The sequence below is a fragment of the Talpa occidentalis genome, unplaced genomic scaffold (assembly GCF_014898055.3).
Source record: "Talpa occidentalis isolate TD23 unplaced genomic scaffold, MPIMG_talOcc4v2.1 talOcc4.5, whole genome shotgun sequence".
Taxonomy (NCBI): Eukaryota; Metazoa; Chordata; class Mammalia; order Eulipotyphla; family Talpidae; genus Talpa; species Talpa occidentalis.
Window position 1 is genome coordinate 57060225 of NW_023604861.1, and position 26371 is coordinate 57086595.

General features: G+C 40.4%; 2 protein-coding genes across 2 annotated transcripts in view; both read right to left on the reverse strand.

Moving 5' to 3' along the window:
• Positions 1–4389: 4389 nt before the first annotated feature.
• THSD1 (thrombospondin type 1 domain containing 1) lies at positions 4390–20290 on the reverse strand. Its single transcript, XM_037526816.1, has 5 exons — positions 20203–20290; positions 18081–18136; positions 17321–17474; positions 12623–13591; positions 4390–4730 (listed from the first exon to the last, which is right to left on the reverse strand). Exons 3-5 carry the CDS (start codon positions 17376–17378, stop codon positions 4390–4392), a joined length of 1368 nt encoding a protein of 455 aa, XP_037382713.1. The 5' UTR covers positions 17379–17474; positions 18081–18136; positions 20203–20290.
• Positions 20291–21856: 1566 nt separating this feature from the next.
• Positions 21857–26371, reverse strand: part of VPS36 (vacuolar protein sorting 36 homolog) — a 29685-nt gene continuing 25170 nt past the window's right edge. Inside the window, exon 14 of the mRNA XM_037527241.2 lies at positions 21857–26338. Coding sequence (XP_037383138.1) covers positions 26245–26338 — 94 coding nt within the window. The 3' untranslated portion in view covers positions 21857–26244. The remainder of the gene's footprint in view (positions 26339–26371) is intronic.

Below are 26371 nucleotides of genomic sequence, written 5' to 3' on the forward strand. Positions count from 1 at the left end.
TTTTTTTTTTTTTTTTAAAGATTTATTTATTTATACAAGCACTGGGTACAGTCAGAAGCGTGGGAGGGTAAGAGAATTCACCAGAGCCAGAGCAGAGAACAGAACTGAGGGGAGCAGAGTGTGCGGCAGGAGAGGACTGCCGCGCCATCCCTCTCCTTTCGACTCTAGCCTACCGGACACCTGACAATCAAACTCTGTAACACCTGGAACATTTCCACAGAACACTCCCTTAGCCTCTTGTCTGACCTGAGGACTGGACGTTCACAGGCCACACTCCCCCGCAACTCCCCTCTGGGAGGGAAATTGTGGCATACTCTATTTCAAAACAAACAGGGCCAGCAACAGAGTGTGTCCTCGGTCTCATTTCTGACTGCCATTTCAACTCGTTCTTTCATTTCTCTATAAAATTCTCTTTTGATGTCCGTGCCATCCACCCAGAACACCCCGCTACTTTTCCCAATCTCATGGCAGTCACCAGTCAGTAGCACCTAGGTCCCAATCTTCTTCAACATCCAACAGCCAGGACCATCTGGATGAATTCAATGTCCATGCAACATATCATTGCTTCCCACTGTTTGTAAATGTTCTTCTTCTGAAATTTAAACATCACAGCCCATTTTCTGGCTGTATTCTTCCCTCTCACCCATCCTGAATAGGATACTGATTACTCAACTTTAATGCAACTTCTGATTCTGCAAGTCCTCCATTTTCTCCCAATCTACAGGCCACCTCCCGGTCTTATTTCTCTTCCTCACCAAATTACACCCATGATCCACCAAATAAGTGATTTTCTTTCCAATAGCCTCAATTTTCTTGACATAAAATTCTCAGCTATTCTCCTTTCACTGCTCTGTAGCAAAAGTTCAACCCTAGACAAACCCTGACACTGAATTCTCAGCTGTTGCACCCAGTTCCTGAGAATCAGTGGAGAAAATAACACATCCTTGCAGGCCAGTGCCTCTGCCTACACACCTCGCTCACCCATCCTCCCAAGGGTCCCTAAGTAGCTTTCTCTTCCACCCCCACAATACTGCTTCAAAGCTTTACCACTTTCCTTAAACCCTCCACCATCTAATCCCTTTTCTCCAGTCTACTAGGACACAAAAAATAGAAGCCGACCCAGCTTCCTCTGCCATCCTCTCCTCCTGCATTACTTACCAGCAGTCACACCTCTAGTTGCTGCTTTTTCTATGAACTTAGTGCAAGAAGTTTCCCCCATAAAAGGGAATTCTACTAATTGCTCTCTTACCACCTTTCCCTAAGGGGATTGCCTCTTCATACAAACTATCTCCAGCTTCTCCTTCATGTAGCTCCTTTCCCTTGGCACAGAATGTGCTCGAGATCTTCCCACTTAAAAGATCTTTCCAGAACGCTTTCATTACTACTCTCTCCACATCTTGCTCCTCAAGTTCCCAGTCAAGCTTACAGAAAGAATAGTTCTCATTTGCTGACTCACTGCTACCTATCCAGCCTTATTTACCACTTCCTCCTGACACACTTTCCTCTGGCCACATTAAACTATTTTCAGTTCTCTGGGCCTTTTAATGTGCCATCTTTCTTCCACATTTTCATCTACTGTTCCTTGTGTAAAATTTCCCTTCTCACCTGGGTGACACCTCCTCAGCTTTCTAACTTCAGCTCAAATATAACCTTCTCCAAGAACAGAGGTGTTTCCAGCATGAGTTATCACCTCTGCAAGCTTCGTAGCAAGCTGTGGGCTTATCACTGCCGGCCCCATATTGTGCTGCATATTTCTCCAGTTAATGTGTCTGATGAGCTACTATATCATAAGCCTCTTCAAGGGAGGGAGTTGTCTTGTCTATCTACTCCCAACTTTATCACAGTAACATTTGGAACTCAACAAACATTAGTTTAACTAACTGACTGTTTCATTATTAAGAAGGTAGTAGGAAAATGATCGCTATCCCATCAGACTGAAGGTGGATACACCAGCAAATGGATCCCCCTACTCTCATGTGAACAAGATGAAACAAATTAAGGTATTATACTCACACCTCGGCATAAAAGTATCCTTTAAAGCCAAAAACTTGTATATTCCCAGCGAAGTGAAAACTGTTGAATGATGAAAGACTTGCGTCCTGACCAATGACCTCCTGCATCACGGTGAGGAAGGATCACTGCACATCAGGGGCCTCTGCACTCAGCTGTTATCTCTGACTCTGGCTGGCCCCCTTCACACATGGCTGGGGAAAAGCCCCAAAGCTGCTGGCCTCACCCATCTCTATCTCATGTAGTCACTTCTACTTCATCTGAAGTGAGTATTTATTGCCCCCCCAATCAGCCTGCAAACAGACCATTACATTTCCAAAGAGTAGAAAACAGAAATAGAAAAAACAATACACTTGGAAGAAATGGTCTTTCTATGTACATAAGTATTTACTGAGGACCACTTACAGAAGTAGGGTGCCTGTAGCACTTACCTTTTTTGCTAATTTATTATGTATAAATTCTAGTTCCTACCAGTACTAAAGACTTGAGATACCAGTACATAAATTAGTATCACATATCCTCAAAACTGATTGCTAACTCCAGGTTGTTGACGTCTCTAGCAAGCTAGACTGGCCTGAATACAAAGCAACGTATTCAGGGTAGGTAGCTCAGCGTAGAGTCAGATCCAGTCCCCTGCTTTCTAGGTTTATGATCTTGGGCAGGTTACTTAGTCTCCCTAGGCCTCATCTGAATGTGGAAATAATGATATACCTACTTCATACCTGTGAGGCATTTAGGAAAATGCCTGGCAGGCAGCAAGCTCTCAACATCTGAGTCCAGTGTAATAATTATACCTTGAAGAGTTACTTGAGATTTAAGTGAAAAGATATATTTAAAGTGTTGGCACATAGCAGATGGTGAGTTAAGTGGTTAATATGGTGTTCGCTTGCAAAGGTGCCAGGAGCAACTGATTTTAAATTCATTGGTGTATTATAAACTCTAGATAGAATCTTTTTTTTTTAAAGATGTATTTAATTTATGCATACAAGAACTGGAGTGTAGGCCAGAGGTGCAGGGTGGGAGGGTGAGAGGATTCACCAGAGACAGAGTGGGGAGCAGAACAGGCAGAATACACTGAAATACACTGCTGAGGGGAGCAGCGGGAGAGACAGGAGAGGTCTGCTGCGCCATGTGGATTAGCTCCATGTGGGATCAAACTCATGCCACCGTAGCTGGTGATAGCCTGATAGTGCTCAGACTCAACCCCTTGTACCACCAGGAAGGACCACAGATAGAATATCTTAATATAATATGAAAGGGGCAGGTATACTTGAAGGCAGTTATACACAAGGAAGCAGTGGTGGCAGGTGAAGAGGACTTATAAAGAAAAGAGTAAAAAGAGAGGAGAGCCTTAGAAAGGCTATTTAGAGATTAACTGGAGATAGAGCAGGCTCAGGATGGGGATGGGGGTTTATGACAAAGGGGAGCAGGCTAAGGACTAGAAGATGAGCTGGGCCTGAGGCTATAACAGGAAAAATATAAAAGTGAGACTGTCCTCAGGGTGCTGAAACAAAGGGGGCAAGACCTATGGCACTGGCTGGAAAGATAAGATGGCAAGGCAAATTTTTCAAGGCCACAGGTGGGGACACTGGCCAAGATATTGTCAGATGCCTGCAGTTTGGGCTAAAACCCACTCTGAGAGCCAAATCAGAAAAGTACCTAACTCTTCCAGATCCCAAGGGACAAAGAAGGAAGGACAGTTTTTCAACCTGGGATTAGAGAGTGAAGAAGTAGGACTTGATAGAGGATGTTTTTTAAGGGTCAGCACAGAGCAAAGGATGGACAACTCCATGGGGGGCTAGGTTTTATAGCAAAAGGTGAGATGACATATGGGAAGAGCAAGGATTTTTTTTCTATTGTAACCAGTGGGACATAAATGGGATTCAGTTCCATACACTGAAGCAAACCTAACTGAGCCATGTGGGCATCACACCTACAGACCACTCACATCAAACACGTATTGAGCACCTACTACTGTGTGTCTTCAAAATGCTCAAAGGCTGAAGGGAAAGGCTAGTTCCAAGGTGTTATCAGGAAGAAATCTACCTACTTTCTCCTTCTGGCGGGGGATGGTAAAGAATAAAATAGGGCCCTTCAGGGATAAGACAAGGTATCTTGCCTCATTTTGACAAAGGCAAATCTCTGGGGCTACCCTGGGATTAGGAGAAGAAAACAAATTTCTTGATGGTTTTCCAAACTTGTGGTGGGAAGAAGTAAGGGAGGGAGAAATGACAAAACAAAACAAAATCTTAGGAAGAAATGATCACCCCACACCCTCCCCCATTTTTGTGGTTTTAAGAATTATTTCATATATCTGAATCCTTAATTTAGATAGGTTTCCTTGTCATTTCCCTGTCTTCCACAGTGTAAAATCCCCCATCAGCTCACCCACTTGCCACTACCAATAACAGACATACTAGCAAACACTGTTAGCACAGCCAGCAGCAATAACAGAGTGTTAAGGAATCCATTCCCAAACTCACACTGGCGATTTCCAGGCTCAGTATTTCCTCTGAAGGAGATTCTGGGGAGAGACTCCTGAAGGAAGCACAAATACCTACCAGCACAGTCTTCCAGGGAACACTGGGAGCTCTCTGAGGACACTCCAGGGCAGCCAGGTCTGGAGGGGAAGGAAGTCAGACATACACGGTGACGCTCTCTGATGCCATCCCCACATGTGGCACTGCACTGGCTCCATGGCTGCCACAGTCCCCACGTTTCTGCAAGGACAACAACCATGTTTTTAATGCTAGTTCATTTGAGAATTAGAATTTAACTACACTCACACGAAGCAGCAACACTCTAAGCTCCAGTCTTGAAAAGTCAGTAACTAAAAACAATCTCAAAGTTGTAGAAAACTGGTGTGCAGTTCCCGCCCTTTAAAAAAAAGGCAAGGTCTATAATCTACAGAATATTAACCTTTCTAGAACACTTTAGAGAATTAAGGTCACTGAATGGCCTGAAATAAAAGAAAAGACATGCTCCTCCAAGGAAAGACAGGATGCAAACATTGCTTATCTGGGGTAGAGGCCAGGCATCATATAAGCTGGTAGGAAGAACCATCTAGAAGTGTAATGAACTATTAGAGGCCCAGTGTGGCTAGCATGAGAATATAGAACCCCTGGGAGCCACATACCCAAGGGGAATTTGTACCCAGGTGTAGACTTTTGTCTCAGCACTATCACCTCTGTGGCCTGAGTTTGATCCACACACGGCGCAGCAGACCTTTCCTGTCTCACCCACTGCTCCCCTCAGCAGTGTATTTCAGTAGATCCACCTGTTCTGCTCCCCACTCTGTCTCTGGTGAATCCTCTCACCGCCCGCACCTCTGGCCTACACTCCAGTTCTTCTATGCATAAATAAATATTTTTAAAAATTAAAAACAGAATTGCAATATGATCCAGTAATCCCACTTTGGGACATTTACCCAAAGAATATGGAACAGTATATGCACCCCAATGTTCACTTAAGCACTATTCATAGTAGCCAAGATAGAGAAATACCCAAGCGCCCAGTGATGGATAAAAGAAAGAAAGATAGTAGATAGATAGATAGATAGATAGATAGATAGATAGATAGATAGATAGATAGATAGATATAATGGAGTACCATAAAAAAGATGAAATCTGGCAATTTGTGACAAAGATGGACCTTGATTGGATTACACTAAGTTAATGAGTCAGAGGAGAAAGATAAATACCATATGATTTTACTTGATCTGTACAATAAAAAGAAATAAAGCAAATGAACAAAACAAAAACAAACCCTTAGACTCTGAAAACAGTATGTCAGTAACCAGCCGGCAAGGAGGAGGTGAGGTTGGGAAGGTGGGGGGTGAAATTGTTTGGTGGGGGAGGTGACTGGCTATTTGGTGGTGGGGGTGGTGAGATTTACATAGATGCTGAGGTAAGATGTATTCCTGATATCTATAGTGCTGTAAACAAATTTTACCTCAATAGAAAAAAAAGTTACGAGAGTCAACTTTAACAGCACTAAATGGGGGTGCCCCTAACACCAAAGCTTCAAAACACATACAAGACAAGACACTTCCAGAACAGTCATTATTGACTGATAAGTACAAACTTCTCTTCCAAGAATATATGTGATCACTGCCAGACAGAATAATTGAATAATCCTAAATCCCTTCTCTATCTATGAAATCCAAAAATCCATTATGTCCTACCAAAGCTAGGCACCAAAACATTCTCTGCATAAAAGCATTTCTTCACCTTTATAGACAAAAACTCATAATGCAGTCAAAGGTATACAAAGCCCTACAACAACCTAAGAACATGCAGGGAACATGCAGGGCAGACACATTCTCAGGTGAGCTAAATGGTGCAATCTTTGGAATGAGTCATGGAATATGAGTTCTTTACAGCAATTAAAAGTCTCTCGGATTTTCACAAGAGTGGGAGCATTACAAACCAGTATCCTGGACCAACATCAACTGAAGTGTGGTAATTATGTTCCATCCAGAGGTCCAACTGAGCACAATATTGGTTCTGTGCTCCCAGATCACACTGTAGCAACTCAAATGGCAGAACAATGAGTCTGCTTTGTGCTCAAGCTTCAGAGTTGTTCAGACACTAAGCCCCCAGTGCTTGCAAAGCTTTGGGAATCTCACATTAAAGTCTCCAGGAGTTAAAAGTATACTGTGGCAAATTTTTAAAATATCTACTGGGAATTCCATTACTGTGAAATCTAAATGGAAAATTAAGTCAATATAGAGCTTATCCTTCTCCTGGGCTCATATTTAAAACCATAAAAGGTAGAGTTACAAAAGCTAAGAATCCTCTTGTTACTCTTTCTTAACTCTTATTTTATGTAAATATTAGTTATTTAAATACACAAGGTCATGTGTCAAACTAAAAACAAAAATTCTATTAGTGGGGGTTGGAAATATCAGTTTTAATAAAAGCATGAATCTTAACGTCAAAAATCTCATTTAAAAACTATGTCCTTTTCCTTTAAAAGTAAAATCAGAGATAACAGAATAACCAACAATTAAAAAATAAACATTTAAACTAAGCTTCATGTCTTTTTATTTTAAGCCAAATTAAGCAAACAGGAAATCACTCAAATACAGCAAAGGATAAATTTAGTCAGGCAAATAAAAATAATGCCTTAAGTAACCCTACCAGTTCCTTGAAGATTTCTAATAAAAGGCTTGAGAAAAATACCCGGCAAAATAGGCACTCAGTAGATTACGACAGTTCACATGTGAGAAATGAAGAGCAAGATGAGCAAGATGTCAAATAGCCTCATTGCATGAATGAAAGCTTGTTTTGTTTTCTTTTGTTTTGTCCTGTTTAGATGCCCATACCTGTGTCACACTACATAACAAACCTGTTTGACCAGTTTAAATACCATTCAGATCACTCTAGAGGATATAAATTCTAAAAGAGCAAAATTGGTCTGGAATATGAAAAGGAAGATTTGTTTTCATCCCATCCCAAGACTTCCTGAAGGAATCCAGCCTATGAAATATTCCCATCAGCAAGACATTTTGCTCAAGAGACTAAGGTAACTAATTAAAATGTTTTCACTGGAAAATTCTACAGACACAGTGAATAGCTAAAAGCAGCTCTAGGAACAAAGGCACGTGGATAAGCAGTACCTATTTCCTGTGAACAAAACAAGGGTCAATTACATTGGACAAAGCATATTTATGTCTGACCCAGTGGACTCCAAAGTGGGTTGTGTATCTTTCAAGAACCAGGGTAGGCAGCACGAGCCAATGACATGAGGAGGAAAATATTACAATCTTTTTTTCTATCTAAAAGTTTTATATTGTTTAAGACATGTACAGACACCTGATTGTATGAGAGGCAGTACAGCATAGTGAGGAAAGCAAACTTCCAAGCCAGCCTAACCACCACCTATTTAATCCTTATGACAATACTGTGTGTTATATTGTCAGTTTTAGAAGTGAAGACATGGAGGCACAGAAAGGTTAAAACACATGTCCAAAGTGCCTCCATGTCTTCACTTCTAAAACTGACAATATAACACACAGTATTGTCATAAGGATTAAATAGGTCAATAATCATAAAGCACTTAGAGCAGTACCTGGTACAAAATAATCACTACATAAACATTAGTTTTATTATGTCAGACGGTCACATAATATCACATAAGCATTCTTAAGGAATCTTTAAGGAAGAGAGGGAGTTCCACTAAGTGGGAGATTTAATGTTTTGCATTCAGAGAATTATGGAGTTAAATGAAAGCATCCAAGGGTGTTCTTATATGAATTTTTAAAATTATATTTTATAGTATAGGGAAATTAACTCACAAAGTAGAAAAGTGATTTTAAAAGTCTGCATCAAAGAATTAAAGCTCACACTGTTATTGCAAGCACCTGTAAATAAGAAAATGACAGGGAAGACCATACTGCTACTCTTTTTTTTTTTTTTAAAGATTTATTTATTTATTTATTTATTTATTTATTTATTTATTTATTTATTTATTTATTTCTATAAGCACTGGGTACAGTCAGAAGCGCGGGAGGGTGAGAGAATTCACCAGAGCCAGAAGGGAGAGCAGAGCAGGCAGAAGGACCGAAGCACACCGCTGAGGGGGAGTAGCGGGCGGCAGGAGAGGTCTGCGCGCCATGCGGGACCCTCCTCCGGTGACTGGGGAGCAGCCGGGGACCGAACCAGCGCCGCAGAGGGTGCGGGCAGCTTCGCAACCCAGCGCTCAACTGCTGCGTCACCGGGGAGGCCCCATACTGCTACTCTTGCTAAAAAGCTTGTCCAGTCTCACCATAAAGGAAAAACAAGATTATCTAATTAGAGAAACAAGAAGATGGCCATAAATATTAAATTATCTAGAAAACTATGTGTTAAATATATTTAATTTTTATTTAAATAATAAAGGACAAAAACTGTGTGAATATTAATGTATACCCTCTATCATAATTCTTAGCTTTACCCTCAATAAATATCACCTTAGGATAAAGGATTATACTCCTTAATATAAAGCCCTTAGGGAATATGAATTCAGAATTTCTCAAATTAGGCTTTTTTCAAGTCATACATGACTAACCCCCCTCTAGCAGGATCTCAAGCAACATTCCATAACCAAATTATTAACATTTCTGAAGAGAAAAATATAAACATTCACACTAAGTAGGATAAATAATCAGAAAGTAATTGTTTTGGGCAGTATCTATTACCTAGTTGCTGCACTATGTAATTGTTAATTACAAACTATCCTAATATCCTAAGACACCTGGTAAACAAGACAAACATGTCAAGCACATTATTCCGTTTTCAAGAGGAATAAGAAGTCAGTGGCTTACATAAGGCATGGTGGGTTCATTGGGTCCCAGAATGATGCCATTTGGCAAAAAAGACAAGCTTCACTGGTCAAAGCTACTGATTTAAATGGAAAATGAAGAGAACTTGGTGCACTCATAAATTTTTATACTAAAAACGCAAAAGGCACTGAGGTTCCTATATTAGCATAAAATTCATTGATTTGCCAGGGTCAAAGCCATCATTGTCATCATCATCGAGTGGTCTACAGGAGCATGGAGCCCTCTACCTTTTGCTTCCATCTGTGCTGCTTGGTGCACAAGGTGTCCCCAATCCTTCTGCCTGGGCAAGAACCATGACCTGCTCTACCTTTTCCAGTGTCTTTTCTGCAGCAGTGGGGGAAACCCCCACTGGAAGAATCTGTGAATTCTTAAGCCCAGAAACTTAAGAACCAACAAGATAGAACTCTTGTTCACAATGTCTTTCATCAAATGGTCCACATTTCTTTAGTCCTTTGGGTTGTTTCTGTTAAATTCGGTCACTTAGGTTTTTTTTCTTTTAATGAGTAACTTCTTTTGAAAAGACAAGTATATCTTGAATGATTCGTTTGATATCATTGTTTTTGTACTAACACCTAGTTAAGACTCATCTCACCTGAGTTCAGTTTTCACTTCAACAAGTATGTTTTGAGCACCTGATTATGCACTAGGTATACTAAGTCGGTTAAATAAAGATCAAATAGCAATAGCTTTATTGCTTTTGCCATCAAATGAAGCTTTTGATGCCTTTTGCCGTCAAAGACAGCTTTTGCCATCAAATGAACTTCCCCAACCTGGGAAAGGATGCCTGGAGGTTGAGGGGTGTGGGGAAGGGTGTTATGGACAGGACGAGAAAGGCACTGGACAAGCAATGACAGAAGTGACAAATGCCATGAAAGAGAAAACAAAGACTGCCATGCTAGCTTACAGCAAGGGAATTCAACTAGTCCGAGGTCAAGGAAGAGTAACCCAAGTGGGGGCTTGGAGATGGGTTAATGCTAACCGGGAAAGGTGGGCAGAGCATAACCTAAGTTCCATTCCAGAGATGGTGACGGTGGGGTGGCAGCCCAGCCATGCAAGGCCCTGTAGATTCTCATCCTCATGTCAAGTGAGATAACTGACAGACTTTATGCAGGGAATCACCTCAATTAACCTGAATTTTAAATAAATTCTGATTGCAGTGAGAGAATGAAGTAGGTGGTGGAATCAACTTGAGTTCAGGGGTGCTGGAGGTTTAAACTGAAACATGTCAGTGGAATGGGGGAAACATGGGGAGATTCAAACAGAGGAGGCAAAATCCACAGTGATTTATTTATGTGTAGGAGAAGCAGCCTCCTGGGCTCTGGTTTTGGGTGCGGGAGTCCTATAGTGGGGAGCATGTAGGGGGTAAGATAATGAAACCACAACCAGTTAACGTTGTTTTTGAGGTGACAGCCATTCAGCAGCTCTTGGATGCAGGTTAGAGATGCTGATTTGGAGTTGTCAGCAACGACATAGTAATCACCTAGCAGTGTGTGAAGAGTGAAAAAAATGCAGAAATCCAACACATAGGGGGTTGTGAAGTGATGTGGAACTGATGACAAAGGAAATCATGAAGGAACAGCCAGGGAGGAAGGAGGCAAACGAGATGAGTGTGACATAACAGAATCAAGATCAACGAAGACACTAAGTGTCCTTGGACTGTGGTACCTTGTGATTAGGTTCCAGGTCACTGCTGCCTTAATGAGCGCATTTTCAGGGGAGGAGAGTGGATTTGGCGTGGGCTGAAAAGTGAATGTGAGATGAGGAAATAAATTCACAAGTAAAAATTTCTTTTCATGAACCTGGGCTATAAAAGGAAGAAGAAAGAAGGTGTCATCTGAGGGAGAACCAGGGTTGAGGAGTTTTCATTTTGCTTTTAGGTAAGAAGATTCAGTACTTTTCAAAGCTGATGGGAATGCACCAGTAAAGAAGGGACGGTAGAGACAGAGAAGAGAAAGGGGATAATGATTAACAGAAGGTTCCAGAATGAGCAGAGGGGTTGGGATCAACAATGAAGCAGAGGGTTGATTCTGTACCAGGGAATGATACTTTCTCCCCATGACAGCAGAGGCCAGGGAATGGATGGGATTGATCTGTAGGCTTGTAGATATTTTGGTGGGAAGTTGAGGGGCTTATACCGGATGACTTCAGCTGCTCAACAAGGTAGGAGTCTGCCTGGCTACAATGGCTCCAGTCTGCCTCGGTATGAACTTATGCAACTTGGGTGAGGTGGGCGGCTGACAGGTGGCTGGATCTGTCCAGGGCTGGGAGGTTGCCTGGCAGATGAATCGGAAGGAGAACAGGCCAGAGTATTTTAAGCTACTGGTATGAAAGTGATTTATAGCAATGAGCCATGGAATCTAGGCTAGATAGAGAGGTAAGTGCAAGCAGGAAGTGGCCAGTGGGTGTAAGAATCAAAGACAGGGCCTTGTCGGCTAAAGAAAGGAAGTATATAAATTTAGAGCAAGAAACACTTGGTTTACAAAGATGTTCAGAGGCTTGGGCTGTCAAAGAGCCAAGGATTTAGTGGGGAGAAGTTAAGAACACATAAAAGTGAACCAGACAATCTATACCAGATTAACCTCTTGCCAAGCCCAGGTTTGCACCTGACAAAAGGGGAAAAAAAGGCAAAGAGGAACATGAGGGGTGGATGGAATTGCAATAACCCCATGTGTTGTGATTAGGTATAGCATTACACAAAGAATTCAGAATTGAGTAAGTTTTCAGAAATCTTGCTTTGAGATCTCACTACAGAGGCTTTCATTCCTAGAATGAATGAGGAAAAAGACAAGATAATCTGAAGGAAGTGAGAAGTTACTAAATACAAGTGGGGATTTAGTTTTGAATCTGATCATGCCTACCATGGACTTGCCACATGATGTAATAATATGGTTTTTAAAATATTGTATAATAAACCTAATGCATGTTGGTGATTCCTCGATGTCAAGCATTATGCTAGGATCTATACTTGTTCCTCTCATTCAATTCCCACAACTCCCTGAAGTAAATACTCTTATTATATCCATTTTACTGATGGGGGAACTGAGACCTAGAAAAATTAAATAAGTGAAGAGCTGAGTCTGCTGACTAGTACTCTTAATTTTTCAGATATGTTATTAGGAATGAACCATTAAAATGATGGTAATTCACAGAAAATTAAGTTCACCTAAATTCAAAATACTAACTTTGATGACACGAAGGCACCAATTTGAGACACACAAAGAATTAAATCTCATTACCAACCTATATTTCTATCAATTAGCATGCATAAAATTAAATCTCAATACCAACCTATATTTCTCTGAATGAGCATGCATTCTTTCTTGTCCATTGTGTAAAAATGGCTTCTGCTTGAAACACCAAAGTCAAAGCAGTATTTATTCCTCCCCATGTCAAACAAAGTGCAGTTGAATACTGTTCTTCTCTCTCCCAAGGTCAGGCTATTTTCCGCCAGTAGTGTGGTCCTTTCCCCAGGGAGTCTAGGGGCCTCCTTAAATACAGTGACTACACCTTGGACAAAGATGCATGGTGGGGGCAACACCATCACCTCCACCCTGGACTCACATGTGAGTTCTGGAACCATCACCAATTTGTATCCAAATTTCTGAGCCAGGTCAATGGGTCCTGTGGAGGTAATGACAGAGTTTCGGCCAAGCAACCTCAGTTCCACTGTGACATAGGCCTCTGGTCCCACAGGTGCACAGTCAAACTCAACCCACTGACCTTGAGAGAGCTCTGTCCTCTTGCTGGTTCTGATTACCAGCGGCTGCCCCTGATTTGTTCTTGCCTTGGGAAGACTGTTGGTGAAGATAACGTCTACCAACACATTGGGTTTGTCTCCAGGGAATAGGCACAGTGGTTGATTGGTAAAAAGGCCCACCTGGAAGGTGCCTTCTGCTGCCTTGGTTGATCTATTCAAGTCAATATGAAAGACTGGCCATTCCACCTTCAGAAGGGCACTTTGCTCCCACCAGGAGGTTGGAGTGCTGTTGTCTGTTGTTTCTGAGGTCATCGTGAACAAATAGTCACCAGCCTCCTTGAAGTAAAAGCACTCAAACTCAAATGTTCCCTCAGACTGGTTGGTCAGGAGGTATTTGGTGGTAACAGTCTGGTTGGTGCTGGCCTCCAACAACAGGACAGACACATTCCTCAGCGTGCCATTGGCACCATCCACAATCTGGAAATCCACAGGCACTGTGCGGTTGCTTAGCGCTACATGACCTGTCCCTCCAAGGAGGAGATATTCAGCTTCTCCAAGAACTGCAATGAAATGATCAGAATTGGTTTCAAGAATGCATGTTCGAGCAGTACTAAAAATGACAGTGATGAAGATAGCATTCTAAACACGAGATGCTTGAATTGAGCCAAAGATGAAGGAAAATGATGCTGAGTGCTTGTCCAAGGAGTTGAGTACTGCCCTATGTCCATTCTAAGGTGACTCTGATCTTTCATCATTATGTGTAAAACAACAAATCAGTGATAAATACTCTGAATTCACAATAGTCAACAACATATTGTATCTTTAATGCAAATAGAAAGTAAGAGTAACAATGGACAATTCTTTTTTTTTTTTTTTTTTTTTTTTTTTTTTTAAAGATTTATTTATTTATACAAGCACTGGATACAGTCAGAAGCACGGGAGGGTGAGAGAATTCACCAGAGCCAGAACGGGGAGCAGAGCAGGCAGAAGGACCGAAGTATACTGCTGATGGGAGCAGCCGGCGGCAGGAGAGGTCTGCGCGCCATGCGGGACCCTCCTCCTGTGGCCGGGGAGCAGCCGGGGATCGAACCAGCGCTGCGGAGGCTGCGGGCAGCTTCGCAACCCAGCGCTCAACCGCTGCGCCACCAGGGAGGCCCAACAATGGACAATTCTTAAGATAAAAATGCAGAACCTCACTCTTCTCATTTCAGATATATTCTAACATATTGGTATTTGGGGGAAATGGATACACAGCAAAAATGCTGTAAAATGATATAACAAACTTCTCTAGATTACTTTAAAATAAAAGACCCTGAATATACCTCAAAGTTGGTTTTTTTTTCCTGATATTCAAGACAAATACTGGGGCATTTTCACCAGTAAAGAAACAAGTATCCTTGCTTTATATGAGGCAGACATTGTAAATGAACAAGAAATGTTAATACTTTATTCTGCATGAGTTACTTAAGGAGTAGAGTGAGAGTCTGGGAAATGGCAATTTTAAAGACATTACTGCAACCACTCCTGGCTTAGATAGGACAGACGCCTACCAATCCACAAGTATCACTCAGTTAGGATCAATCATATCTTTTTTAAAAAGACCCAGCAGAGCAGTTGAAGTAAACAGTGAAAAGAACACAGACACACAAGAATCCTTGTTTCTCTATTGAATCTTATCCAAATATATATCAAAGGAGACAGAATTTGGCAAAGTCACAATCAGCTGGCCCACAGCTAGGGTGAAAAACAATTCTAGATTTAAAGGGCTGCAGGGACCCTTTTTGTTTGAAAACATGTGTTAAAAAGCCTATACCTCACATGTATATAATACATACATATATACGTCCAAAGGGACTCAATGCATTGTTTGGACTGAATGCCTTTAAATATACCCTTACACATGATTCAATCATTGACTGATTATGAATCATTGTGTGATTCAGGAATGAATCCACAAGACTATATTGACACAGAGGGTTTTTGTTTTCAATTAGCACAGCACTTCATTCACTTCCTATTTAAAAATGAGATGAAATTTAAAATATAAAACTTGACTGGACCTGAATGCTTGATCACTACTTGCTTGAATAAAGGTATTTTAGTCAAAACAAGAGGAGGATACTCCTTTTTGGATAGAGACAACAGAAGGTTGCAGAAGGCAGCTGATCCTGGTACAGCTCATATGCTGGTTCGGAGCTGACCTGGCACCTCTTTGTGACCAGATGGCTAAGACAACTCTAGCATGCACCACAGTCCAAGGAAGGAGTTAAGATGAGAACAGAAGTCATATTAATTTGAATCTAGTGAAAAGCATGCTTCTGTGATGCATTTTAAGATTGAGAGGCGTATACCACTTAGCTAATAAAAGCCTATTTTCAATGACAAAAATTGTCAATGAGGCAGATCAGATACTGATTTGACAGCAGCCAAGCAATGAAAAAGACATACACATACTTTTCTATGTTTATAGCACATCCTAAAGTGGAGAGTTTGCTGTTATGGGTTCCCATAGCAGGGGATAGAAATGACAAATGACAAAACTTGCCAATTTACTATGAAACTCTGTAATTATGATTGTAGTGCATCTAGTAAGTACATGCTACTATAGTATAATTGTCTCTATTCTTTTATTTTCCCTCCATGCATTCCTTTGTACTATTTAAAATAACTGGGTTCTCAATATGAGGATGTTGTTTGGAAAAAATGAAACTGACTGGTATTGGTATAGTTTGATAAATACCAAATGGAGAAAAAAAAACAGATCTATGAAGATAATTCCTTTTCCATTAGTAGCCTGTGTGTTCAACTTGTATGCTCTATTTTATGCTCATTCAACTTTCATTTTTAAATTCCAGTGAGATAATTTGCTTTCAAAAATAAGAAGCATCCTAGCAGACTTTGTTTAAATGGAAAATTTTGATGTTTGTATTTATCATTATGAAAACAAAGGACACACAATTTTTTCAGACAAGCATATGTTACATGTAGAGCAATCTGATTTTAAGTAGGGATTTTAAGTGGAGTCCATTGACTAAAGTTTGCCTAACTTTTAATTTGAGTTTAAAAGAAAGAAATCCCAGTTCGGTTTTCCATAAACCAAGTATTTTTATGTTCAAATAAACTTCCTAAAGAAGAAAAGAATGAGGACTCAGTCTTTTGATCAATGCACACTCTCCATATACCTGGCTGCAACCACGGACAGCACATTAGCCAGCACCCTCTATCTCTTGGATTATAATTTTTTCATCTATTTGAAAACACTCCCATATCATCAACTGCTAAGCAGTCTATAAATCTTCAAAAGAAAAATAGTATTATATCATATGGCTGAATCTATTGGTTCATTTGTATAAAACTCTGAGAAATGAATCTGATTTTCAGTTGAAACAAACTGAAGAAATTTTTTTTTTTTTTAAAGATTTATTTATTTATTTATTTATTTATACAAGCACTGGGCACAGTCAGAAGCGTGGGAGGGTGAGAGAATTCACCAGAGCCAGGGAGGGGAGAAGAGCAGGCAGAAGGACCAAAGCACACTGCTGAGGGGAGCAGCGGGCGGCCTGAGAGGTCTGCGCGCCTTGTGGGACCCTCCTCCAGTGGCCGGGGAGCAGCCGGGGATCGAACCGGCACTGCAGAGGCTGCGGGCTTCGCAACCCAGCGCTCAACTGCTGCGCCACTGGGGAGGCCCCAAACTGAAGAAAATTAACATTAAGTAACTGTTTTATGCTCAGATATTCAAGGTGTTTCACATTCTTGATCTGATTTTATCATCACAACTCTGAAGTTAATATTATGCTAAGGTTGAAAGAGGTAAGAAATTTGTCTAAGGCATAACACTGGCAAAGACTGAAAGGTTCATTGGTTTTAAAGATTTTACCAGCAACTCTATCATATCAAATGAAATCATATGTAGAACCCCATGTTTAAAGCTTCGTTTCCAGGGTAAGTGAGTAGAGTTTAAGTGTACACTACTGAATTGCCAGGAAATCAACCAAAGAGAACTCAGGGTAAAATGCATGTCTCTAATTTATTAAAATGAAAGCAAGTTGGCTCCCCCCACCCCCAGTTATTTATTAAAGACTTAAAAATATATTTAAAGTAAAATGGGAATAATGCAGAACCTGAAGAGAAACCAAAGTTACAAGGACGACAGTTTAAAAGGATATGCATTGTGGAGCCTGCCCTGTCTCCTTCATGCAGGCTCATTAATATCAGCAATTTAAAGCTTCACATTTATGCTTCTTCATTGTTACCCCCACCACAGCATTCAGTATGCTCTCCATACTCACCATAGTCACAGAGCACCACCAGCAATAGATTTGAAAAGTCTTTCAACATTTGTTTCATTCTGATCTGCAAAATCCCAGGTCTTTGGTCTCCACATGTCCTTTCTCACATCCAAATCGTGGAATTCTTTTTTTCAAAAACACCTGAAATTAGAACCTCAAAAAAATGATGACTATTCAATGTGATGCATAAAATAGTAATCATGAAATGACAAGACATTCTAAGAGGTCAAACTTCCTGGGTGACACTTAAAAGAAAATAGGGATGACAATAGCTTTCTAGGGAAATGTCTATAATGATACATATCCTTTTTTGTTCCATCATAGCCCTACACCAAGATTACCTTTGCAAAGCACCAAGTCTCTTATGTTTATAGCACATCCTCAAGTGGAGAGTTTGCTGTTATTTGTTTAATTTCATCAAAGCTAACAGCCAATCCGGATAATACATCTTCACTTAAGTGCTCGGCATTTCACACCAATCAATTTACTAAATTTTGCCCCACTTACACTCTGCATTGTGCTGCCTTGTTTCCACAAATGGAGTTATAAACACTTCTTTCTTACACAATGAGTGTGTTATCTGGATAGTTTCATTTCTTAATGCCTAGGAGCTACAGCAAAATAATCAGACCTTAAAAAACAAAGTATTTCAGAATATTACACTTAAAATATAAACTTCATGTGACCCCAATTTTCCTCGTTTAGGGCACTCTAAGGAGAAAAATAAGGAATAATCTTCTGTCACTCTTCTAATACTTACTGCTGATTGTATACATCAGAGATAGATGATTTCACGCAGCAACCTTCCTAGACCACCTGGAAGGGCAGAAAGACCTTGTTGGCCTGTGGTTCTGAAAGATTTGTGGGAGGAGGCACTTGCTTTGATATAAACAGATTATTAAACTACAGAGTAAGATGCAGGCCTTTTAAGTGCCAGTTTTTATCACACTAGAGTCTAGTAAACTATGGACTACTAAAATAATCAGACACATACTTTCTTAATGTTTACATTCCCCCCCATTTTCCACAGTTAATATATTTTAATAGGAATATTACATTCAGTATATGTATGTTACATCTCTTCAGGTAAGACAGAAATTAATGTAATTTAAAAATCTGATTAAAATAATAAAAAATTCAATGGAAAGAAAACTGATGTGCCTCTATAGCTTTCTTTCAGTGGGAGCTGGCTGAACAAAGGAAATACCGTACTTCCTCAAAGGGAAGCAGACATTTGAAGTGTAATTATGCAGATGTTAGGGCTCCCTTCTATCCCCAACAGAGAAAGAAAATTCCGTTTTGCAGGAATTAGGCATAGATTTGACCCAATCCTTTCCTTGAACATTTAGAAACGTGGCCAAAGACAGGCAAGCATCAGCTTATCTCCTCAAGGGAGGGCACTGGGGCAATTTAAACACTTCCTTTAAGTCAGTGATACTCAGTAACCAAAGTAAGAAGAAGCAATAAGCAAAATCCTGGCTCTTAAAAGCTGAACTGGCTGGTCTGTCCCAAGTTGCTTGCTTCCCCATGACAACCACTCTTTAGAAAAAAGCTCCTAAGCCCAACTGATTTTGTGATTATAACACACTTTCCTTCTTGTGTAAATGATCAGTTAGACACAAAACTGTATGATAATCTATATTTAAAGCTGAATGGAAATGGAGTTATAAAATAAACCATGCTACCTAAACACCCAAGTATGGGTTTTTAAAAATGTTCTCAAGCTTTTGGAAATAAATGCTGAATTTTTACTAGCTTAACCACGAATTTGAAGAGGTTAACAGAGCACCCCAGAATGGAACAGAATGCAGGGTTAAAAACATGTTCCAATAACAAGACTTACTACTTAAAATTTTTGGCTTGAAAATCAGTTTGAGAGAATAAGAACTTAGGTATATTTCACAGACCTTTAAAACTATGTAGCATTTACATACATAAACATTTATATACAAATTGTAAATGTATCAGTTACTGGGTAAGAGAAAGTTGTGAATATTCTCAATGGCTAAAGCCATCGGGATAAGCCGAAATCCCATGTTTTTGCTGAAACCAGCTAAGATACACACTTTTGTATTCCCTACAAGAAAATGAATTAAGCCTAAATCCACGGCATCAATGACTTATCATAGGATAAAAGGAAAAACCAAAAGCAGCATAGTGAGTTTTCCTTTCTAATAGCCTTGCACACGCTCACCTGCATATCTAACAAGAACAACCTTTATTAGGAGGAAACCCCTAATTCCAAAACGACTCCTAGAAACACGATTGGATTGCACGTATGTATTCAATGCAGCTGACTGCCCCGGACCTACAGCTGGTGCAGCTTTGCTGGGAAGCTGTGTGCTCCCCACATCCACCCGCCTTTACAAAGCCTCGAGAGTCAAGTTCATGCTCGGAAACTCTAGCGCTGACCATGTCGTCAGCACAAAGCCCTCTTAAAAGCTGACACTGTGGAAAAGCTTATATCTGATACCTTTGTATCCCAGAAAGGACTTTTTGTAAAGCAGCAAACTTGCTCTGAAATGCTCAGAATCACTAGACGGTACTCCACGCGGATCCCGACTAACCGGGCTCAACACCCACGTACCGTCAGCCTGTTCCTCGGCGACGCCCGCGCCCGGGAGAGCCGAGTTCGGGTTAGAGCCTCGACTCCGAGGGGCAGAGCCCGAGACTCTTCAAAGCATGTCCCTGGGGGCAGAGGCTGAGCACCCACAAAGAGGGACGATGACTGGCTGCACGCAGGAAACAGCTCGGTCCACCTGCGCTTTCACGCCGCGGGACAGGTGGGGGCAGCAGGATTTGGGGGCACAGCGGGGCGCAGGGGCGCCGCCCGGCCCCCGAGGCGCAGGGGTGCCCGCCGGGTGGCGAAAGGTTCCTCTTACCTCTCGGGACTGGCGGCCAGGTCGGGCGAAGCGGCGAGGTGGCCAGAGGCCTCAGGGGCCGCAAGACAGCGCGCTGGGCATCCCGCGTCCCGGGACTGCGCGCCCCGACCCGAGGCGCTCGCCTCCCGCAGCCTCTCCCCGGCCCGCCCCTCGAGGCGCCGGGAGGGCGGCTCCGCGAGGGCGGGGGGGCCATCGGGAGCGGGAGGGGCCGCCCCCACGCCCTCGGGGCCGCGCATCCTTTCCTGCCCGCGCCTCGCCGGCCCGCGGCCGGACGGGAATCCGGCAGGAAACGCCCACGGCCGGCCTGCGCGCCCGAGAGAGGGAGCCGGGCCCCGACGCACCCACCCAAGGTCCGGAGGCGGGACCCGGGTCTGCCGGGCGAGCCAGCGCCGTCTCCAGATTTCAGGTTCTATCACTTCTCCCCCACTATCATTTTCTTCTTGGGAGCCGCAAGACGAAATCATTGAAGTGGCATCACTGGTGGATAACCTTGGTTTCCTGAGTGTTTCAAAAGAAAACAGTTCGTGTAAAGTGCATCTTTTTCTTTCTCAGGGGCCAGAACTGATTAATTAAAAATAACATTTACAAAACTCTGATCTACAAGTGTTAAAAACGTCGTTAGAATCGCCGGTCTACCTTGTTTTACAGCTGTACTTGTTTTACAGTACACTGTAATGTGCCATAGTTTACCATTTGCTTTTCTTGCACACAAAATATACCACGTAACAGACAAAAATAATGTTAGTAATAAAAAAAAATCTAAGGGCAGTGATGGCCTCTGGGGAGAAGGTGTTTGGAGAGGCACCAGCAAACTTTTTGAGATGGTAGATGTTTGTTCTATTGGTTGGAATGTGAGTAATGTGGATTTATTATGAATTTGTCAAAACTTATCCAACTTAAGATCTGTGCATTTCACTTTTGTAAACTCTACCTCGATTTTTAAAACTTAAAACTACAGCAATTGCAGGTTCTTGAAAAATCACTGATTTTTTAAAAAGATAGCACAATTGTTCAATTATCACAATTACCACGGACACAGATTGCTAAGTACTTATCTTGTCAAATAATATTAGTAGCACTAATTCCACCCGAAGCCATCCAGAGGACTTGGTCATCATCCAGTTTCACTGCCAGTTGGGATTATCTAGTAGATATCCACTTATCAACTCAAATTGAGAGTCTTTTCAAATACCTGCTGCAATCCCTGACATTTTCAATTTCGAATGCAACAGCTCAATGGAAACAATAGGCTTTGGAATTAAGATAAAGCTGAGATTAATTTCAGGCCTGCCCCTGAAGCCTTGGGCAAATAGTTAATCCTTTCTTTCCTCCACAATAATGGGCATATAATTGAAGTTTGTGGTGATTGAGTGAAACATAGAAAGCAAATTGCTCTGCATTAATCTTTCTGACACTTTTCCCAGTAATTCACTCTTGGCAAGAGGGAGGACCTAAAGCCGCGTATAAATGGTTGGATCAGTGGTTTTGCTCATTTTTTAGATGTGTCATCATTTTTGCCTTAGTGAGAGTTCTTGCCAAACTGTATAACTGTCCTTATGGAAGAGTTAAGATGGTTTATGCTTTTCTAAATGAATGCAACACAGATGTGCAGGGGAAAAACAAAAGTTTTTTGTTTTTTTTTTAAAAGAAACAAAACAATGATATTGAACTAAAACAAGCTGTTGGGCTATCTTGAACTGGTCTAGTGATCCTCTGCAAATTGTACAAAATTAATCTACCATCTCAATATCCTTTATGCAAATGGAGAGATCGTTTATTTCCCTAGGTAACACTGAGAGAAAAACTTTAACTTACATGATTGTCCAGATACAGGAAGAATATGAATGACCCGATTTCCACACTGTAATAACAAGATCTTAACTGTGTGTTAGCCTGACTCTTCTGGAGTGCTTCCCACATCATGGATATGGCCCATGTTTTGGAATTTATATAAAACAGAGCAGATCTCAGACAGGCTAAGCCCTTTGGAAGGGCTCTTTGGAAGGACACGTTTAAGTTGGCAAGTCAATTTATGACACATTATAATCCAGAAATTACTCAATTCAATTAATTTTAACAAGGAATGTATCATGTACAATCACTGACCTAGGCCATTGGGAATTCAAAAGTGTTTTATGAGTCCTTGAACTTAAAGAAACCCAATTTTTCTATTTCCTTATTGCCTCAAGAAAACATTTAGAGAATAAGACAAACTACGGTCAAATATATGAGACAATAACTCCTAGGGAGTTTAGAAAAAATAGAATTGTGTACTAGAAACAAATTTTTCTAAATCTTGAACAAAGTACGATTTTGGTTTTGGGGGTGGGCTGGATGAGTAGGAAGTACTGAAAGGAAATCTGGACAAGGAAAATGTCTCCCAGCAACAGGAAGGGGCACACAGCACACTGCTCCCCTGACCCAGTGCCTTCTTCCTACTGGTCCTTCTGAGCCTGGTTTCCCAGCTCTTCCTCTTCCAGGCCTTCCCAGGCCCTCCCTCAGAACAAAAGGCTCCACCGTGTGCTTTCCCCAGCACGGCACTTATGCCACTTCCATAGCACACCTTTCATTCCATCTTCACTTGGGGTAGTTCATATGTCTAGTTCCTCAATAGGCCACCTTCTTAAAGGCAGAGATTATATCTTACGCATTTGCACTTCCCCCCATGCCCTGTGACCTACAAAATTTCTCACCATAGTCAATAAATGTCTTTTTTAAAAATTGAATTGAATTTTAAAAAGCGTCTTATTTTAAAATTGAATTGAATGAGCATAAAGCAGGATGAAGTAGTCACATATAAATAGGCATGTACATTGGCATTCATTCATCCAGTAAATATTTACTACTGCATACTGCATACTGTTGTAGGCTCTGAGGATATATCCAGGAACAAACAAGATAAAAATTACCCTTGTAGAGTTTACATTCTAAATCTATCATGAGGGATAGTATTAGCAATAAATTTACATAAATTCAACCATAGCTGTTGGCAAAAAAAAAAAAAAAAGACAATTTCACTTACATAGTTTAATAATAGTTTGCTATAATCCAGTAGGTTTTCAAAAAATCTATTGTTGATATGTAGTTTTTATATATTACACTTACTATATTCATAAAATATTTATATCCATGTGTCAATCAATAGGGATTCTAATCATAGACTATGTAGAGTACTTTATTGGCAATTTAGGAGATTTTGAGGATCATATTGAGCATGCTTGATTTTATCCTTTAGGCACAGTCCTTAAAATCTAAGTACCTTATAAATTGTAACTCTACTGAACCAAAATGAAAATCTGAGATTGTGGGCAAAGGAGAACCATTTAAATTACTTGAGCATGAGAATGACATGATGAATCCACATCTGGTCAGATTAGTCTGATAACAGGGAACAAGAGATAATACATTCACATGAACACATACAGTCAACACCAGTGGAATTCACATCAAGAATTTTCTTAAAAACAGTTCATGAGCCATTGCCATTCTTTTAAAACAACCAAAACTCTAAGAGCCTGAGGTTATAATATTTATAATCAACTCTTGATTATAAAATTTAAAAGAAAAAATCTTAACATACTGGCTTATTCTGACTAAAGGCTTATCATTTTCACATATTTTTCAAACAGTATTTAAAAAGAACACCAAGAAAAAACATTTTTAAATTTTGCAGAAATTTTACCCTATATACATTAATGACAATCATTTAACCGTGTAAACAGTCTCACTTGTACAATGTAAAAAAATTTTGACAGTATATAACTAGAAATATTCCATTAACAAAAAACTACAGATTTATGCTCCCAAGAGCAAAGTTAGGAAAACAAAAAAAAATAATTATACCAGTGATAAGCACCAACGCAGAACTTTTTTGCACTTAGGGCCTCATTGGTTGTATTTAAACATAACCTCTACCAATAGAGGACCAAGATAAAACCTTATTTGGCAACAACAACAAAAAGATAAAAATATACATACAGAGGTCAGGAAAACTATTAAGACCCATTAAAACAAAAAATTGGTAAAATCAATCATATTTGTTTCTAATTAATGTGACATTTGCAAAATATATTCATGTCACTTTTATTCCTTTTTAATTCACTTTATGCAATTCAGATTGCTCTGTTTTTGTTAATCTGTTGTCACTCTAATGTAAATAAGTATCTTGAATGATGGGAGTTTGCTATAATCCAAATCATTAGAGCTAGATAAACTAGTTCAACAATTTCAATTGCAGCTTATTCCAAATGGTAAAATAGATTATTGATGTTTGTGATTTTTATAAACCTTAGCCAGATGAGATAACTCTGTGTGTGTGTGTGTGCACATGCACACGCATACTCTAGAGCAAACTCAGGAGAGTAAATACAACCTAGAGAGAGGAGTCACATATAGTTAATCTTACACCGTGGTTTTGGGCACACAGACACTAACTTTACCCCCCAAACAAACCCGAGGCTGGGCAGTTGGGGAATTAAGAGTCCTCTCATCATAAGGTAGAATCAGTTTCAGGTTTGAAAAACAGGACCAAGACAGGATGCCTCAGTCACAGTACTGGGGGATACAAGCAGTGACAACGACTTTGTAGGCAGGATGTGGGACTAGATGTGGAACTGACACTTGGAGGGTCTGCAATGGGTCTGCAACTTCCCTGGGTCTGCAACTTCCCCAAAGGACATTGTAGTAGCCTTTGGCACAACACTCAGAATGTCTTAGGAATCCCAACTGTGAACCTGGGTATCCTTTCCTCCTGGTCCAAATGGTTCTCTTAACATAGATATTATCCCTTCTGGAGGCTTGGCCAAAACCCATCACTACCTTCCACTTCCAACTCAGTCTCAGAAAGGGAGTCTCCTTCTGAACCTGTGGGGTCCCTGAGTGTGAGGTAATGCCAACAGACTGTATGCTGTCTAGCAGTAACAGATGAAATCAGGCCATGATTAAACTCAAGCAATCTAAATTCAACATTAGCCAGTTTCTGTTATCTCAGAAATACTGTTCACCAAGACAGTTTCTCCACACAATTTATTAATGTGTGGGGCAAAGAAGAAAATATAGCTGGAATATGATAGAATTTTTTAAAGTTTACTTTTGAAACTCCTAAATGGAAAGAAAAGGAGACATATTGTATTTTCACTTTCTGTTTTCCTGTCCTTGGCTTTGAGGTAAAAGAGCACCAAGATTCCTGTTAAGTCAGTGAAAGGTTCTCCTTGCCCCTCCATCTGATAATAATTCTTGGGAATTCCTGAGCGATCTACTTCCCAAATTTGCAATCATATTTCTGTGCATGTCTATACAGCTCTGTAATTCAGGTTCCAAATCCACAGCATTTTTTTAAACAAAATGACATAATTGCATTCTTTAAGTGCTAGTCATGAAATCATCACTAAAAACAAAAATAAGAAAGACTATCATGTTATATTTATGTAAGTCAAATAAAATTCTCCCTTTCTAAGGAGCTTTATTTGGTTTGTTGAAGACATGTTGATAACTGCTCCCTTTGGGGGAACTTCCTATGGCATTCTGTAGTTTGATATTTTATTCCAACGTTGTCAGGTTCTTAAGCTACACTGTAGGTATGACTTATTTCATGAAAACCCTCTGAAATGGACATTTATTAAACTTCATTTATAATTCTGTGAATTTTGATCATATGAAGATAATGATCTAACCTGTCCAATCATGCAACTTCTCTTTTTCTTCCCCTATGAACTAAATATGCTTCTTTTTTTAAAAAAAAAAAAAGGTCAGATTTGAGGGTCCACTTAAAATCCTCCATATTTTAAGCTACACTCTGAAGATCCTATGCAGCTATAGCACAATTTCAAATTCATGTAGGCATTTGTTTTTCTGTATTTTCCTATATTTACCCTAAATAAGCTTCCTGGACTCCAATACTTAGGGAGGAGTGAAAAGGGCTTTATATTATACTGCAAGAGCCCACTAAGTTCTCAGTCTTTCAAGGTTTACTCTTAGCTCAATATCATACAAGCCCTACATGATGCAAGTATATGGATAAGAAGTATTTCCAATACAAAGCCCTTAGCTCTGCGTCATAAATAAATTTGGGTAAAACCGCAAGCCTTCCACTGAATCATCTCGGCAAAGATGCCCCATCTTCTCTGCAAGAAGCAACCTAGAAATTAAGGGACAAAAAACACAGTCAATG

Coding starts and splice junctions, on each gene's coding strand:
- THSD1 (XM_037526816.1), bottom strand. CDS start 17,378: ATGAAACAAATGTTGAAAGACTTTTCAAATCTATTGCTGGTGGTGCTC. Junction 13,592..17,320: donor GGTGGTGCTCTGTGACTATG/GTGAGTATGGAG, acceptor ATTTCATTGCAG/TTCTTGGAGAAGCTGAATAT. Junction 4,731..12,622: donor GCTCATTCAGAGAAATATAG/GTTGGTATTGAG, acceptor TTGTCCTTGCAG/AAACGTGGGGACTGTGGCAG.